This window comes from Peromyscus californicus, unplaced genomic scaffold (assembly GCF_007827085.1).
Source record: "Peromyscus californicus insignis strain IS unplaced genomic scaffold, ASM782708v3 Scaffold_16__1_contigs__length_79575227, whole genome shotgun sequence".
NCBI lineage: Eukaryota > Metazoa > Chordata > Mammalia > Rodentia > Cricetidae > Peromyscus > Peromyscus californicus.
This window is the reverse complement of record NW_026294458.1, coordinates 72,666,403-72,684,590: the sequence shown is the minus strand read 5'-3', so window position 1 is coordinate 72,684,590 and position 18,188 is coordinate 72,666,403. Positions and strand designations below refer to the sequence as shown.

Here is an 18,188-nt window from a genome sequence, read left to right as displayed (position 1 = left end):
GACACCATAAATGTTTCTAAAGAACTTCAATAAAACCTAAAGGAAATGTTGACTTTCATTTTTCTGCAGTGCCAGGAACTGAACTTGGAGCCTCACACATCCTAAGCACCCACACTACCACAGAGCCACATTCCCAGCCCTACTTTTAGAGGAAATGTTGTCAATACTCATCACAATATTTATATACTAATATTTATACTATTTGGTATATACAGTACTCAGTATACTAAACTCCACAAGGGTTTCATCAGTCTAGAAGCACTTTACTAATACTCACATTCAGATTGAAAAAAATGGGCTTGGGTTCACTGAGTTTAAAGGGATGATGATAAAAAGGAGGTTCTTCTTCCTCTTCATCCGAAACATGAGGTTTATTCACTATTACATCATCATCTTCTTTACTCTGTGCAATCTGTTTGCATTTCTTTAAAGTAAAAACAAACAAAAGATGAATAAGGTTTACACAAACAGCATGTAATTTTTTAAAAAGACTCACATAAGATCAATTTCAAGTAATCAACATTTATGACAACTTATAGAACTATAATTTAGCTTACTAGATAGACTATTTAAACACACACTGGCTGCTCAGTCAGTCAACAACATTTATTGAGCACCTACTATGTGCAGAGCACTGTACTGGGCACTGTCTTGGGAAAAATTAAAAAAAAAAAAAAAAAAACAAGAAGGAAGAAAAGAAGAAAAAAGAAAGAAAGAAAGGAAAAAAAAAAAGGTAAAGACATGGTCCCTGCTCCAAAGGAGCTTACAATCTAATACGAGACAAGGGTACATATACAAGAAGTAATTGAAGAACCTTTGTACAGAGGCAACACAATAACAAGTACAAACTGATATAATACAAACAGGGTACATAAGTGCTAAAAGAACAAAGGCTTAAGAGAGAATATTCAGGCAGGGTTTGAGAATCAAAGAATATTCCTTCCAGAGTTCTAAGCGCAATTTCCATAGTAAAGAAGAGGAAATGGGAAGGCAAGGAAAGTCATCTTGGTCAGGAGAGACTTGTCAGACAGGACAAGAGTGCTGAAGATGAGGCAAACCACAGGAGAACGCTAAGTGTTCAGAGTTTTAGATAAGCGTTCACAGAGTTTTAGATAAAGAGCTTGCATTTGGTAAGGAAGCAAGAGGCTTTTTGCTAGGTCTTTTTAAGTTATAATTCATACTATAATGAATCTAAGCGAGGAAACAAGAAACTTTATAATCCCCAAATGTATGGTAAAAGATTTTAAACATTTGCAGCAGAGTAAATAGTAACATGTCTCTCCATAAATGTTTTTTAAAATTTATTTCAGGACTGTAACTTAAGAATGGAAAATAAGGCATGATGGAGAGGGTGCAATTGATGCAGTCCGACATAGAAAGTCAATCCCTTCCTCAGAAGCAAAGGAACAGGTTCCATTTATAAAAAAAGGTTAAGAGTAAATTTTAGTAGACCTGTCTTATACAAGCAGAATTTGTCACATCTATTATCAATTGAAAATATTACAATAGAATTAAAAAGCTCAATTAGCCAAAAACACAAGAGTGTATCAAGCATGTAACCAATGGGAACAGAATATGTTGACAGTGGCAGGCTGGCATAAGGCTAGCCAATAACAAGTTTCAGTATATGAAACAGTGTGTTATTTCTGGATCCTAGCAGCAATATTTCAGCGTCTTCCCCCCACACACACACAAAAAATATTAAAGTAAAACAAAGCTTCCCCAAAAAAGCCTTAATTTCAAAAGATCAATTTTTTTAAAAACAAAAATAAGTATATTTAAAATATGTTACTGCCAAAACCCGAACCGCAGGAAGAACTGATAATGGCCGGCCATTATCGCCAATGGCTGGTACCAAACAGCCAAAACCCGAAATGTTGATGCGAAAGAAGTTCCTTTCAGGCAATGGCCAGCTATTCTCATTAATTTCCAAGCTCCGGTGGCAAAAGATCATTTCTGAAGATTGTCTGTGTCTTTGCGTATATGCAGTACACTCTTGGCGATCAGTGAACACGTCGTGAATGGAAACGAAACTGTAGGCGAGCTTCTGCGTGTTGCTCACTCAACACCTCCTCCATTCAAACGAACCGTTCCACTCCTCAGTCAGTTTGGCTTCTAAAACTGGAAAGCAAAAGTAATGGGAAGTAACTTTTTAGCTAGCGGAGCTTAGCCATCCCGGATAATGGCCTGCTAAACAGAGCTTCTGCCGCTGCCACATCTGTATTTCGGGTTTTGGGCACTCGGTGCCAGCCATTATCAGTTCAGCCCACAATTCAGGTTTTGGCACGCTCCAGAGTCAACATCCATGGAATAATCCATTTAAGAATGAAAACAAAGTCTGTCTAGCTTACCTCAGTTAGTTCTTCTATGGTAGCTCCTCCAGACTTTTTAGCAACTTTCTCTTCTATTGTAGGTGGAGGTGCAGGCTTTAGGTTTGGTGGTAAAGGAACACCAGCCTTAGCACACATGGCAGCTGCATTAGCTTTGGCTATTTCAAGTAATTGAGCCTTATCTGTAAGAGGAAAAATACAAGAAGCAGTTTTCCTAAACGCTATACATTTTTGTTCTATCTCAAGTATCATAAACAGTAAAATTAAAGGCATCAGAATTCTGCCCTAAGTTACAGCCAGGAACAAGGTAGATGGGCCCTTTTCAACAATTAATACTATTCTTTGTTTCCAATTCAAATGCTACACACAATAGCTTACTATGAGTCTATGATGATCACCTAGCCACAAATTATAAGGCACAAGTTTGCCAAAAGCAACATTATTTCCTAAAACTAGTAATGACCATACATAAACCATTCTCATTTCGTGCTAGGGATGCAGCTTAGTTAAGAATGCTTAGTGAGCATGCACAAGCATGCTCAAAGCCCAGTATTACAGAAAACTACGATCCCAAGCACTTGGGAGGTAGAGGCAGTAGTACTAGACGTTCAGATCAACCTCAGCTACATAGTGGGCTACAAAGTTAGTCCCCGCCACCCACACCTTCCCCACCCCCCTCTGACAAATCTCACTCTAATCTGACAACAACTTAATCCCTTATTAAGCCTCAAGTGCCATCTCTTTCACGAAGCCTTAAACTGAGTAAGAACTAACACTCCTCTCCACTGTGCAAATGTGCCCCTACACCATTAGTACTAGGCCAACCACCACACTCTAAGTTTTGTCCTTTGGAAAAAGGAGTACATTCTAGCAGCTTCCTTCACTAACTTACAATCACTGAGAGTTATTACTTGTTCCTCAGTTCTGAGAAAAAGAGACATTAGAAAACTCTTCTCAAACTGAATACAAATTTTCTGTCTTGTCTTTTTCTTTAAAGACTGCCCTATCCAAAAAAATTACCCGCCAGGTAATCATACTTAAAGTTTTAATAAGAAAGAGTTTTTCTTTTTCTTTTTTTTGGTTTTTCTGTGTATCTCTGGCTGTCCTGGAACTCACTCTATAGACCAGAATGGCCTCAAAATCAAGAGATCTGCTTGCCTCTGCCACCCGAGTGCAGGGATTAAAGGTGTATGCCACCACTGTCCGGCTAGAAAACATTTACTTTTAAAGTAAGAGACAGATTATTAATTAAGGATTACCACTTCGTTAAATAAGTTGCATCATTCATCCAGTTCACTCTCAGATATAAAATTTCCTAATTTCAATAACCAATCATATTACTCAGAATAACCTTCCCATTTAACAATCCTAGCTTGCCATTTTAAGATATGAAAGCTAAAGTCTGGCATGGTGGCTCAGCCTGTAATCCCAGCTAACAAGAGCCTGAGGAAAGAACACAGCCACTTTGGGCTGGCTACATGGGAAATTCCATGCCAATATGAACTACAGACTAAGACCCTGTCTCAAAAAAAAAAAAAAAAAAAAAAAAAAAAAGCCAGACAAAGAAAACAACTACTAAATGAGAAATTTTCAAATTCTGCTTATTTGCAAAAGCCATGTGTTGAAATATGTACAAGGCTTCTCCAGCTACAACTTTTTAAATTAGGGTGAAATAACAAGTACAGATACATCAAGGCTCTGCAGACTCCCCATAGCGTATCTTTTTAACCTTTCCAGTATACTCACTTCCCCATCATTTTCTAAACACAACTGATGATATCTAAACCAACAACCAAAAATACTCCATTTGACTCAAGATCATCAGAAATCAAGCTTAACTCATACTCTATTACAATGTAAAACATGACTCACCCAAATCTGTTAGACGTTTGGGTGATCTGCCTCTTTCAGAAGACCTGGATCTTTTACGACGAATGGGAGATCTACTAAACCTTCTTCTCAAAGGTGTTCTTGATCGCCTTAATCTGACTGGCGATATACTGAAGCTTCGTCTTCTTACCACAGACCTTGATCTTCTCCTGCGGCTAGGGGTGCGGCTCCTGCGGCTGGGGGTACGGCTCCTGCGGCTAGGGGTGCGGCTCCTGCGGCTGGGGGTTCGGCTCCTGCGGCTAGGGGTGCGGCTCCTGCGGCTGGGGGTGCGGCTCCTGCGGCTGGGGGAAATGCTGAAACTCCTCCTTCTACCAACAGATCTAGACCTTCTCCGCCGACTAGGAGTATGACTCCTACTCCGCCGACTTGGAGTTCGACTCCGAGCTCGAACTGTTTTCCGGTTGTCCCGGGAGCTTGATCTTTTCCTCTTCCTTTCTCTGGACTTGGATCTGTGCTTTGGAGATCTCTTGCGCTTCTCTTTTGATACAGACCGTCTTCCTCTAGACTTAGATCTTGATCTGCTACTCCTCCTCCTACGTCTTGAACGTGACCGTGAACGTGTCTGAGAACGATGAGACTTGGACTTAGATGACCTCTTCCTTGCTCTAGAACGAGACTCACTGGTACGCTTGCGTGACTTATGTTCAGAAGACTTGGAACGCTTACTCCGAGACCTTAATGAAGAGTCCCTTTTCTTCTCTTTTTCACCTTTGTCACGGTTTTTATTTTTCTTGCTTTTTTCATGTGTGTCCTTAACTTTCACAAAAATTTCATAATCATCCTTTTCCTCTGAAGAAGACTCTGAAGCTCTTTCTGGTATACTAATTACAACTGGACTGGCAGCCAATTTGTCCCGTTCAACTTCACTTGCAAGTAAAGGTCCTTCAATGCCAGCTCTAAGGCTTGTAAGACGTTCCATGTCCTTAGGAAGTAATGGTCTCACTAAGTCAGCTTCATTAATCTCATCAATGCTGGCAGGATATACTGAATCAGGAACTGTTTCTTTATTGGGAAGAGGTACTTCTTTATCTTCACTGCTTTCTTTAGGGCTAAGAGCAACTGCTACTGTCTGGTCACTCTCTTTTATAGGTAATGAGTCTTCTGTATCCTTACAAACAAGATTTGTAGATGGTAAATCAAGGTGAATGTCTTTAGCAGGTAAAGGTCCCTCTATGTCAGCTTCACTGCCACCACTGGGGCTGGTGGAAATCACCATGTCGTGTTCAGTATCTTGAGTAGTTAAAGATATTTCAACATCATATTTACTATCTAAACTGGGAACAGACGCTGTGACAAATTCCAACCCCTTACTAGTTCCCATTGTATCTGGTTCCAGAGCAAGTTGGGAAGACAGACTTCTTCCTACATCAGCTTCACTAACAGCAGGACAGGTATCCAATTCTGTGACTTCCTTTGTCTCGATGACGGGCAAAACTTTCTCTTCACTTGTTTCACCAACAGGACCAATGGCAGCAGCACACACTGTATTATGCTCCACATCTTTAGCAATGAAATGACTGTTTATAGCAAGTTCTGCATTTCTATCATATTCATTTTCATACAAGTCACTTTTCAAGTGTCCTCCATCATGTGGCTCTTCACCTGGATGCAACAGAATCTCCTGCACGCCAACCTCTGGACCAAGACTTGGATCACCAGAAAGTAAATTCACTCCTTTCATTACATGTGATGACAGAACACTGGACTCCACTACTGTTGGTGAAGGCTCTAAAGCCATCTCAGGTGATATTATTTGAGTATGCTCAAAAACTGTGACAGCAGGTTCTGAAATTGCCACGGTAGGTTCCTGGACAGGAACACATGGTTCTGAAACCACCATAACAGGTTGAAGGACTGATACTGCTGGTTCCAAGACAGGCACAGAAGCCTCCAGGGAAGAAACACCTGACCCTGCAGCTGTAGCACGCTCTGGGTCAGCCAAAGCTGGGAGCTCCGGGACAGCCACAGGGGGTTCTGAGACAGGCATGGAGGAAAGCTCTGTAGTAGTCACAGCAGGAGGCTCTGGGGCAGCCACAGCAGCAAGTTCTGCAACAGCCACAGTGGGGGTTTCTGGAACAACCATAATGGAAGGTTCTGGGTCAGCCACAGTAGGAAGTTCTGGGACGGCAACAGCAGGAGATTCTGGGGTAGTCATAGTGGGAGGTGCTGGGACAGCCATGGATTGCAGCTCCAGACTGCTCTCTGCTGGCTGTGAAATAGTTACTGCTGGCTCCAGGAGGGACATAGATACCTCCGATACAGCATGTCCTGATGGCCTCATGGAATCATATGTTTCTGATGTCTCCGGCTCTGATAACACAGCTGGTTCAGCTGACATGGTAGCCTCAGAAACCATGTAAGTCACTGGTCTCTCTGTAACCATTTCATGTTCTGCTACTCCAGCAGACTCAACTGGTGCTGACAGATCTGAAGACTCTGGCTCGTGTGCAGGTTCTGCAACAGTCATAACAGCCTCTGATGCTAACATTGAAGTCTCTGATTCTGACACTGAATAACTAGCAGGTACTGCCAAAGGCTCTGAAATCTCACTTTGACTCACAGGAGGCTCAGGCTGTGCTACAGATTCTTCAGTAGGTAATGTCACCTCTGTAGGCCAAGCATTGTCAGCTGTTAATACTGATTGCTCGGTAGATAATGCTGAACCCTCTGGTGGCTCCTCAGGAGGCAATGGTGGTGTCATTGGTGGTTCCTCAGGTGGCAATGGTGGCATTGTTGGGGGCTCTTCAGGAGGCAAAGGAGGCACCATATATGCCTCCGTATAGGAATCAGTGTAAGAATCAGTATAAGAATCAGCTGCCATAGACATCATTGATCGATCAGTGTAAGATGACATCATAGATCGGTCAGCTGCAGAGTACGATGACATCATGGACCGGTCAGCTGCAGAGTACGATGACATCATAGACCGGTCGGCACCCATGGACATCATAGATCGATCAGCCATAGGGGACATCATGGAGCGCTCGTAAGCTGACATCATAGAGCGTTCGTAAGCTGACATCATAGAACGCTCAGCCATAGGTGACATCATGGAGCGCTCGTAAGCTGACATCATAGAGCGCTCATAGGCTGACATCATAGAGCGCTCAGCCATAGGAGACATCATAGAGCGTTCATAAGACATCATAGAGCGCTCATAAGATGACATCATGGAACGTTCTGCAGCATAGGACATCATCATAGAACGTCTAGATGCTAACATCAAGGGTCTAGGTGCTAACCTGTATGGCCTAGGTGCTATTCTATAGGACCTGGGTGCTATTCTGTAGGGTCTGGGTGACATCCTATAGGGATCAGGAGTTAGTCTGTAGGGATCATGGCCTAATCTGTAAGGGTCCTGTCCTAACCTATAAGCATCATGGCCTAACCTATAGGGGTCATGACCCAACCTATAGGGATCCTGAGCTAATCTGTAAGGATCCTGAGCTAACCTATAAGGATCAGGAGATTTTGAACCCATCATAGAAGAATCTTGGGTACTAGATGCTAACATTTGGGCATCCATAGTACCAGATGCTAACATCTGAGCATCCATGGTGCCAGAAGCTAGCATTTGAGAATCCATAGCACCAGATGCTAACATCTGGGAATCCATAGAACTGGTTGCTAACATCTGGGAGTCCATACTGCTGGTTGCTAACATCTGGGAGTCCATGGAGCTGGTTGCTAACATCTGGGAGTCCATACTGCTGGTTGCTAACATCTGGGAGTCCATACTGCTGGTTGCTAACATCTGGGAGTCCATAGAGCTGGTTGCTAACATCTGGGAGTCCATGGAACTGGTTGCTAACATTTGGGAGTCCATGGAACTGGTTGCTAACATCTGGGAGTCCATGGAACTAGTTGCTAACATCTGGGAGTCCATAGTGCTAGAGGCTAACATCTGGGAGTCCATGGTGCTAGACGCTAACATCTGGGAATCCATGGTATTGGATGCTAGCATCTGAGAATCCATAGTGTTGGATGCTAGCATTTGGGAGTCCATGGTGTTGGATGCTAACATATGGGTCTCCATGGTGTTAGAAGCTAACATATGGGATTCTTGGGCCATCAAGGGATCCACTCCTACTGTTACGGAAGTCTCCCCCACCAATGTAGTAGGCAGCTCCTGTGCTACCGTATTATAGGATTCCAGCGCTGTCGTCGAGGGCACCTCCAGAGACTGCGACACGGTCATCGTTGACAGCTCCGATGTTGTCACCACGGACTGAACAGAGATCTCCAGCGCCACAGTTGCCACGGGCTGCCCAGGCAACTCTGGCGCCCCAGGCTGCCCTGGTAACTCCAGCACCCCTGTTGCCAGGGGCTGCCCCAAAAGCTCCAGTGCTCCAGCTGCCCCAGACTGCCCCGAGAACTCCAGTGCCCCAGTTGCCATAAGCTGCCCAGGCAACTCCAGTGCCCCAGTTGCCACAGGCTGCCCTGACAACTCCAGTGCCCCAGTTGCCGAAGGCAGCCCTGACAACTCTGACACCCCAGTCACTGAAGGCTGCCCAGACAACTCCAGAGCTGTGGTTGCCACTGGCTGTCCTGGCAACTCCAGCACCATCGCTGCCTCCGGCTGCCCCAGCAACCCTGTTGCTGTTGTCACCTCAGGATGCCCAGGATGTTCCACCGTCGTCATCGCCACAGGCTGCTCGAACTCTGTCGTCGTCACAGGCTGTTCGGTCAACTCCATTGCTACTGTTACTGCAGGTTGCCCTGTCAATTCTATTGCCGCTGAAACTGCAGGTACCCCTGGCAACTCCTGTGCCATCACAGGTGGCTCTGGTACCTCCTGTGGTGGCTCCAACCCCACGGATGGCGCTGGAGGCCCTGGCAATTCCTGCAACAATGGTGGCACTGGTGTCACAGAGGGCCCCGGCAACTCAGGCACTACTGTGGCAGGGGGCCCTGGCAACTCAGGCACTGGGGTAGAAAGGGGCCCTGACAACTCTGGCACTGGGGCGGCAGAGGGCCCAGGCAACTCCAGCACTGGAGTCACAGGGGGCCCCTGCAACTCCAGCATGGAGGTCGCAGGTGGCCCCGGCAACTCCAGGGCTGAGGCCACCGACGACTCCTGCAGCTCCACCGCTGTGCTCTTCGGCAGCTCCAGTGACTCCTGAGGTCTTGTCAAGGATGAATCTGCGATCTCCGATGGTGCTTCTGCAGGCTGCTCTGGCAATCTTAGTGCATCAGTTGTAGATGACTCTGGAAAATCCATTGTTGATGTGCTTGGTTCAGGGTGCACCTCAGTAGGTGTCTCTGATACTATCATGAGGGTTTCTGATGGCTCAAGCACGTTTGCTACGGGAAGCTCTACCGGCGTGGCCTTTGATAGCTCTGGAGCCGTAGTCTCCAAAGACTTCAGCACAGACTTCTGATACTCCACTGACATTGTTACAACCGGCTCAGGTGACTTTAGCGCTGCTGCTGCTACTGCTGCAAAGGAATCCAGAATCTTGGTCGGTGACGGTTCCATCATTACTGACGCAGGCTGCTCAGACTGCTCTGAGATGACTGGTGCAGATCCAAAACACAGTTCTGCAGGCTGGGTAGCAGGCTTCGGAGTCTCTAACATATGTGACTCCTGAACCTCCACCGATCCTACTGGAGGTTCCAGCACTAGAGGGGTTTCACTGGCCTCAGAAAAGCCAAATGCTCTTACAGGATGTTCCAGTGCCATCACTGAAGATTCAGAATCAAACTTTAAAAAGGAATCAGATTCTAGATCAACACTCCCATCGTGATGAGATTTCAACTTGGACTCAGGTTCTTCTGGTTGCCTTTTATATTTTTTTTCCTTTTCTTTCTTCTTTTTCTTCTTTTTGTTTTTGTGCTTTTTATGCTTCTTTGACTTTTTGGTGGGAACTTCATCAGTAGGATCTGTTTGTACAGACACACATCTACTTTTTCTGGAGGCCTCCTTCAAGTCTGAAAGTAATGAAAACTTGTCAGCCATTCCCCAAAGTAGATTCATACAAATTGCCACTTGTTTCATTTACACGTAGAAGTCATTGTATAATTAATCTTACTGCAAATAAAATTTACAAAATAATCTATTGTCTATTAACCAGTAAACCTGAGGGCTGCCATTTCTCCAGGATTTATAAAACTAAAATCATGAAAACAAATTCTTGGTCTAACACAAAAACCTATTTAGAACTAAATGATTTATGTTTTAAGGTAAGATATAGCTCAAGGTCAGAGTGTTTGCTTAGCATGTATAGAGACTTAGCTTCAATTTTTACCCCTAGTGATGGTAGGGGGGCATGGGAGTGTTTCACTAAATCTAAAGTTATTTTTTTCCTCAAGGTCAATGAGGCAGCTCAGTGTGTAAAGACACTTGTAGCCAAACCTGATGATCTAAGTTCAATCACCAATATGATAGAAGAAAACCAACTCCATAAATTACCTGACTTCCACAAATAAGGCAGTCCACATACACATGGCTGTTTACACATGCATGCATGGATAGCTACCCACTCATGTGGGCACAAAAACACACAATATTTTGAAAATCATTCTTTTCTTCGGCTGGGTATGATGGCACATGCCTTTAATCCCAGCATCCTGTAGGCAGAAGCTGGCAGGTCTCAGTGAGTTCAAGGCCAGCTTGGTTTACAAAATTCCAGGCCAGTCAGAATTACAAAGTGAGGCCTTGTCTCAAAAAAAGGAACCCCCTCACAACCTCTTTGTTCTCAAATTATAGCAAGTTTTTTAAAATTATGTCAATGAATTTACTTCATATTTTGTTTCAATTTCTATTAAAAGAAAACAACTCCCATTACACGATTAATGTCCAAAGATTAAAAAAGTCTCATTTAAATAATTTCTACTAATATTTCATTAGCCCTCATTTACACAGGAAGTGATATGTCACTCGCTCGGCTTAAAATTTGATAATCCTGGGGCTGGAGAGATGGCTCAGTGGTTAAGAGCATTGGCTGCTCTTCCAAAGGACCTGAGTTCAGTTCCCAACACCCACATCAGGCAGATCACAGGAGATCTGACACTTTCTTCTGGTTCCCACAGACACCTGCACATATTCACACACATGTAATTAAATTTTTTTTAAAAATTGACAAACCTTGGCCGGGCGGTGGTGGCGCACGCCTTTAATCCCAGCACTCGGGAGGCAGAGGCAGGCGGATCTCTGTGAGTTCGAGGCCAGCCTGGTCTCCAAAGCGAGTACCAGGAAAGGCGCAAAGCTACACAGAGAAACCCTGTCTCGAAAAACCAAAAAAAAAAAAAAAAAAAAAAAACCAAAAATTGACAAACCTTAAGGAAATGCTAGTCAAATATACCAGGGATTCCTACTATTGAAGAAAAAATATACCAACACTAAACATTGTATCAGAAGAAAATGAATAATTTTCTATTGCTTATATCACAGGATAAAATGGTAGCTTATACCTAAACAAACAAGAATGCCAGAGCCATGATCTAAGCAAGACTAGCTGTTACTTTAAGCCATGGCTTATCAGAGAGAAACATACCACACACCTAATTCCTACAAGTAATAATTTATTTTTGTGGTTAATCACAAACTCTTCATTTTTTTAAAAATTATTTCTCTTATTGGGTTTTGCCTATATGTATGTCTGTGTGAGGGTGTTGGATCCTTGAATTATAGACAGTTGTGAGCTGCCATATGGGTGCTGGGAATTGAACCAAGTCATTTGTAAGCACCCAATCAATTCCAAAAAGGAGGAAATACTATGCAATGACTGTGCTTCAACTTGCTTTGTACAAACAAGTCAACTTCTTTTTTTGTTTTGTTTTGGTTTTTGAGACATGGTTTCTCTGTGTATCCTTGGCTGTCCTGGAAATTGTTCTGTAGACCAGGCTGGCCTTGAACTCAGAGAGATCCACCTGTCTCTGCCTCCGGAGTGCTGAGATTAAAGGTGTGTTCCACCATGACCTAGCACAAGTCAACTTCTAAGCATCAGATTTAAAACAAAATCTAAGGTGTCTTAAAAACCACTAAAGATGCCGGGCAGTGGTGGCGCACGCCTTTAATCCCAGCACTCGGGAGGCAGAGGCAGGCAGATCTTTGTGAGTTCGACACCAGCCTGGTCTACAGAGCGAGATCCAGGAAAGGCACAGAGAAACCCTGTCTCGAAGAAAAAAAAACAAAAACAAAAAACCCACTAAAGATTTAGTTTAGGATATTGCACCTTATCAAATTGATACTTAGGGGCTAGAAAAATGTGCTTAAGAGATTGTACTGCTCTTGCAAATGAACCTGGTCAGTTCTCAACAGCCACTTGGTGGCTCACAACTCTGAACTACAATCCATAGGATCCAATCCCCTCCTCGTGCCTTCCTCAGGCACCAGCCACACACACCCTACATTTCCATATGCCCAAACACATTCATATATGCAAAATAAAAATTAGGAGAAAAAAAGACACCAAAACCTATCTTAAAAAGAGCTGTCATTGCCGGGCGGTGGTGGCGCACGCCTTTAATCCCAGCACTCGGGAGGCAGAGCCAGGCGGATCTCTGTGAGTTCGAGGCCAGCCTGGGCTACCAAGTGAGATCCAGGAAAGGCGCAAAGCTACACAGAGAAACCCTGTCTGGAAAAACCAAAAAAAAAAAAAAAAAAAAAAAAAAGAGCTGTTATTAATACAATCCTTCAAAGAAGACACATACAGAAAAATCCTGCCATTTTAGTCACAACAAAACTGAATTAAATAGATTTAAAAATCTTATTTTACCAGTAAGTCAAGAAAGTGCTCCAATGTCCATGTTTGAATATAACTGTTTTCAAAGGAGGAGCTCAAGACACTATAAAAAAAATGATTAACCTAGCCAGGCGTGATGGCGTAGGCCTTTAATCTCAGTCCTTGGGAGGCGGAGGCGGGTGGATCTCTGAGTTCGAGGCCAGCCTGGTTTACAGAGTTCCAGGACAGGCTCCAAAGCTACACAGAGAAACCCTGTCATGAAAAACAAACAAACAAGCAGATTAACCTAGAAACAGTGCTATCAACATTAGCAATTTTTTAGGCTTCTAAAGTTACCCTCGACGTACCTGGCTTGTATCGCAGTTCTGTGTCTAGGACCCCAGAAAGGACTTCCTCTATCTTCTGCACGATCTCTTCATTTGGGAGACTCCGAGTAGAGGCGGCTGTATCACCTGCCTGGCTTCCTTCAATAGGTGCGTTTGTTTCCCCATTCAGCTGGCCTTCACTCCTTCCGCTTCACAAGAGAAAATTTAATCTTCATGAATACTTTTATCACACCATGATTCAACATTAACAACCTAGTTAACATAATCTTACATTACATTATATTGCCCACATAACTCACAATTTTCTAGTTCATATGTTTGCCATTAATAATTCTTAACACTATATACTCAGATGGAATGCTTTTATTTTTACAGTTTTCAGAACTGTGATAGAGAAAAGTCCTTAAAAGTATATCTCTAAGTTTTAAAATAAACTAATGGGCTACCGAGATGGCTCAGTGGTTAAGAGCACTGGCTGCTATTCTAGAGGACCCAGGTTCAATTCCCAGCACCCACATGACAACTCATAACTGTCTATAACTCCAGTTCCAGGAGATCTGACACCTTCACAGCAATGCACATAAAATAAAATTAAATAAATTTAAAAAAAACTAACTTAAAGCTTTCAGTTACCTAAGTATTAATGAGCAATACACAAAGAAAAATAGATGACCCAACATTATGGTAGAAAGTGTAGCCACAATAAAGTCACCCCTGTACACTGTTAACAACCAGTCAAGGCAGACACTGGGTAAAAGGTTACTTGTAGCTTTTCATCAGGTTCAGACTTTAAGTGAAATGTCTTTGAATTTAAAAAGGAAATAGTATCCAGTAATTTACACCTATTAAAAATTCTGCACCTAAACAATTTCTGTAATTCAAGAAATTCACACAGAACTAGTTTATACAAATAGTAAAAAGGTAAATGGCCTGACCTATTTTCAGATCACAGGGCCAAAGAATGTTACTGTAGATAAAACAAGGTCACTCATGTAAACATTTTACTATTTTTGTGTACACTTGCAAAAAATTTAACTCATTCAGTTTCAACTAGAATTTTAACTAACTGAATATACATAAAACTACTACCTAACAATTTCATTGGAGAAACAAAAACACTTTAATGAGGAATGACTGGCTTTCTAATAAATAACATTTATAAATACTGACTAGGGCCACTTTTTGTTGTTTTGTTTTTAAGACAAAGTTCTCACTATGTAGCCCTGACTGGTCTTGAACTCAATGAGATCTGCCCACCTCTAACTGCTGGGGCTGACAGCATGTACATCTGGCCTGCCACATATTTTTAAAAAATCATGCAATCTTGACAAAATTCTACAATCAGGATTATTATTGTTTCTAATAATGGAAGAAATGTATCTGTACACAATAAATTGTGTATTTTAGTCATCTACACGTTAGTCTCACCATCTATACTAATGAGTACATAAGCAAATGGGGGAAAAATAGCTCGCTGGAGTGGCAAATCAAAAAAAAAGTTTTAGACCTATAGTGCCCTATAGCATGCTGTTTGTTGTAATGCTCTTTGCAGACTTCATAAAACAATTGTTTTACACTTTTTCTAAGCATTTATACATACATACCCTGGTTTTTTTGTTTGGGTTTTGAGACAGGTCTCTCTATTCTGTCTGGCCTGGAACTCACTAATTTAGACCAACTCATAGGGATCTTTCTGACTCTGCCTCCTGAACACTAGGATTCAGGAGCTGGGCATGGAGACAACTCGGCCATTGTGAGGCAGAGGAAGGCAGAGCTATCAAAAAAAGACCCCTCCCGCCAGGCGGTGGTGGCGCACACCTTTAATCCCAGCACTTGAGAGGCAGAGTCAAGTGGATCTCTGTGAGTTCGAGGCCAGCCTGGGCTAGAGTGAGTTCCAGGAAAGGCTCCAAAGCCACACAGAGAAACCCTGTCTCGAAAAACCAAAAAAAAATAAAAAAATAAAATAAAAAATTTTAAAAAAAAGATCCCTCCTCCCAAAATTTGTGGTTTTTCAAGACAAGGTTTCTCTGTGTAGCCTTAGCTGTCCTAGAACTGGCTCTGTAGACTAGTCTGGCCTTGAACTCACAAGGATACACCTGCCTCTGCCTCCCAAGTGCTGGGATCAAAGGTATGCAACACCACCAGCCAATAATTTCTTCTTAAAGCTACCAGGATGTTAATTACAATTACTGAAAAGCAATTAGAATTTCAAGCCACTTTGCTATTCAACAATATGTCCTGAAAAGGAATTTAAGTAGTTATGAAAAATGTTGAAATTATTGAGACTTCAAAGGACATAGTATAATCACATTAAGAGAAGACGTATGGCTGAGTGGTGGTGATGATGATGATGCACGCCTTTGATCCCAGAAATTGGGAGGCAGGGGCAGGTAGATCTCCAAGTTCGAGGCCAGCTTGGTCTATAGAGTGAGTTCCAGGGCAGCCAGAGCTGTTACAAAGAAACCCTGTCTCAAAACCCATCCTCCAAAAAGAGAGAAGATATGTTTATATTGGAGGAAAGAACCTAATTTCAGTAGTTAATTTTGTTTTCTTTTTTATGGTTTCTAAGTTTTCTACTACAACAACCAAGAAAAAGCCATCACTCATATTGTAATAAAAAGCTATAAAAACACTGGAGGGGGTGGTCACAGATCTTTAATCCCAGCCCTTGGGAGGCAGAGGCAGGTGGATCTGTGATTTTTTTGAGGCCAGTCTGGTCTATATAATGAGGTCTAGGGCAGCCAGGAGCCAGGGCTACATAGAGAAACCCTGTCTCAAAAACAAACAAACAAAAGTGGGGGGAGCCTTATTAAAACAAGTAAATACAATTAGTACAGGAAACTACTTAAACTTTCAGAAGGGTGGCTGTGGTAGCACAGGACTTTAATCCCAACAGAGGCAGGCAGATTCCTGTGAATTCAAAGCCAGCCTGATCGACATAGTGAGTTCTAGATCAGCCAGAGCTACATAGTGAGACCCTGCCTCAAAACAACAAAAAGAGCAGGGCAGTGGTGGTGCATGCACTCAGGAGGCAGAGCCAGGAAGATCTCTGTGAGTTCGAGGCCAGCCTGGGGCTACAGAGTGAGTTCCAGGAAAGGTGCAAAGCTACACAGGGAAATCCTGTCTCAAAAACAACAACAACAACAAAAAAAAAAAAAAAGTTTCCAGAAAAATGATATTCCCCTAGTTTATGTTTTGTCTCATTTAAAAAATAAAAAAAGTAAAAAAAAAAAACCTTGCCAATGCCTCAAAATGTTTTGTTTTGTTTTGTTTTTAAAAAAAGACAACATAGTGGGAATATATATAGTCCTACTTAAAAAAAAAAATAGCTGGACAGTGGTGACACACATCTTTAATGCCAGCACTCAAGGAGGCAGAGGCAAGTGACTCTCTGAGTTCAAGGCCAGCTTGGTATACAGATCGAGTTCCAGGACAGCCACCTATACAGAGAAACCCTGTCTCAGAAAAACTAAAAAGGAAAAATAAATAAATAAAATTAAAAAGAATCCAGGGACATGGTAGTAGCTCAAGCTTGTGATCCCACCCATCACTTAGGAGGTGATGAGTGCGAGGCCAGTATCAGCTACATGACAAGGCTGTACGCAGTGATATTAGAGCCTGTCCACAAGAAAGGAAAAAAAAGAACGAAAAAAACTACATCTTGGGAAAAAAAAAAAAAAAGAAAATTCCAGCAATAAAATATTATTGCACCAATAACCCTAGCTAATAATATAATTTAGGCACATAATTTACAACTGCTTATCAGCTGATTTTCTAATTCACATATTACTGTTCTCAACTTACAACATTTGTAAGAACATTTTTAACTTGTAATATTTACTTTTCAAGAACACTTTCTTACTGTATTTTAAAGAAATGGTCATTTTATACGAAACAAACAACTAAAAGAAAACAATTTAACATAACCCGCACTATTTTCCGGAGTAAACAAGTTTGGAAATTTCTTCCACTTGAAATTTTGGGAACCAAGGCTAATCTCTTAAGTCTACTAGCAGCGACAAAAACAGCGTGATGTTCTTCAAATCTGTCCATTAAGTCAGGGTAGCAAGAAAAATAACAGATCTACACACAGAGTCCACTTTCTACTTAATAAAATTAAGCAGTCACTACTTTCAAAGCCCCCTTCTATCCCTCTGTCGAGTATTTTATCATGCGTCTCATACTGAACTGAGATGTTTTAGTTTACAACTGTTAAAAGTGCTATCCGGTCTAAAGCACGGAGCACTAACTGGGGCTCGAGTAGTCTAATAAACAGACTCCGGCCGCCAAACGATCTGAAGCGTACAATAATAATGAAGTTTTAAGATTACCCAAGAAGCGGCCGTTAGAGACCCTTTCCGGCCATAGACACCGGCCGGCGAAATGCGCGGAGGCGGGGAGGGGGAGGGGAAAGGCGGCGGCGGAGGAGGAGCTGGAGAAGGAACTAGGCCCGTCCCTGGTGGACACTGGGCCTCGGAGTAGCTGAAGGGTAGGGGGTATCCAAACGAAAGAAAGGTGAACGTCTTAACTCCAAGAAAGAAATGGCGTGTGCGAACACCACGGAAGGGGCGATCTTTCTCGAAAGGAACGAACGGAAGATTGGGGGGATGGCCCGGAAAATGGATCCCAGGCCCAGGCGGGGCCGTAGCGGGGCCTGAGCCGAGAAACGACGGCGTCTCCGTCAAAGATGCCACGAAAGGATAGACGAGGCCCTAACAGCCCGCGAGGGGCAGAAAAGTCTGGGAAGAGTTTACCTGGAAAGCTCCTGTTGTATTTCCCGGAATTTACTGACCACGAAAGACCTAAAAACCTGCTCGATGTCGGCCGCCATGGCGTCCGCTCCGTTCTCTCAACTCCTCCTCGCTAGTCCTCCAGGCTCCCAGCATGCCTCTGGAGGAGGCGCAGCGGCCAATTCCTTTTATCCCTTTCCTTATTGGCTCGCAGGGGCGCGTCCG

The 18,188-nt window shown here is 42.9% G+C and overlaps 1 protein-coding gene across 12 annotated transcripts in view; it reads right to left on the bottom strand.

The window, feature by feature from the left end:
* The window catches only part of Son (SON DNA and RNA binding protein), a 34,252-nt gene extending 16,130 nt beyond the window's left edge, over positions 1-18,122 (bottom strand). For 10 of the 12 annotated variants that reach the window (XR_008218917.1, XR_008218916.1, XM_052741174.1 and 7 more), the window contains exons 1-5: positions 17,988-18,122; positions 13,255-13,421; positions 4,203-10,151; positions 2,352-2,512; positions 278-424 (exon numbers count right to left, since the gene is read on the bottom strand). Coding sequence is in view for 10 of the 12 variants with exons in the window: in XM_052741174.1 (XP_052597134.1) it covers positions 278-424; positions 2,352-2,512; positions 4,203-10,151; positions 13,255-13,421; positions 17,988-18,064 (6,501 nt within the window). In the remaining 2 variants the exon portion in view is untranslated. Of the gene's footprint in view, positions 1-277; positions 425-475; positions 2,122-2,351; positions 2,513-4,202; positions 10,152-13,254; positions 13,422-17,987 lie in introns of those variants that run through there. The other 2 variants (XM_052741183.1, XM_052741184.1) reach the window with 2 other exon arrangements.
* Between the last annotated feature and the right edge of the window lie 66 nt (positions 18,123-18,188).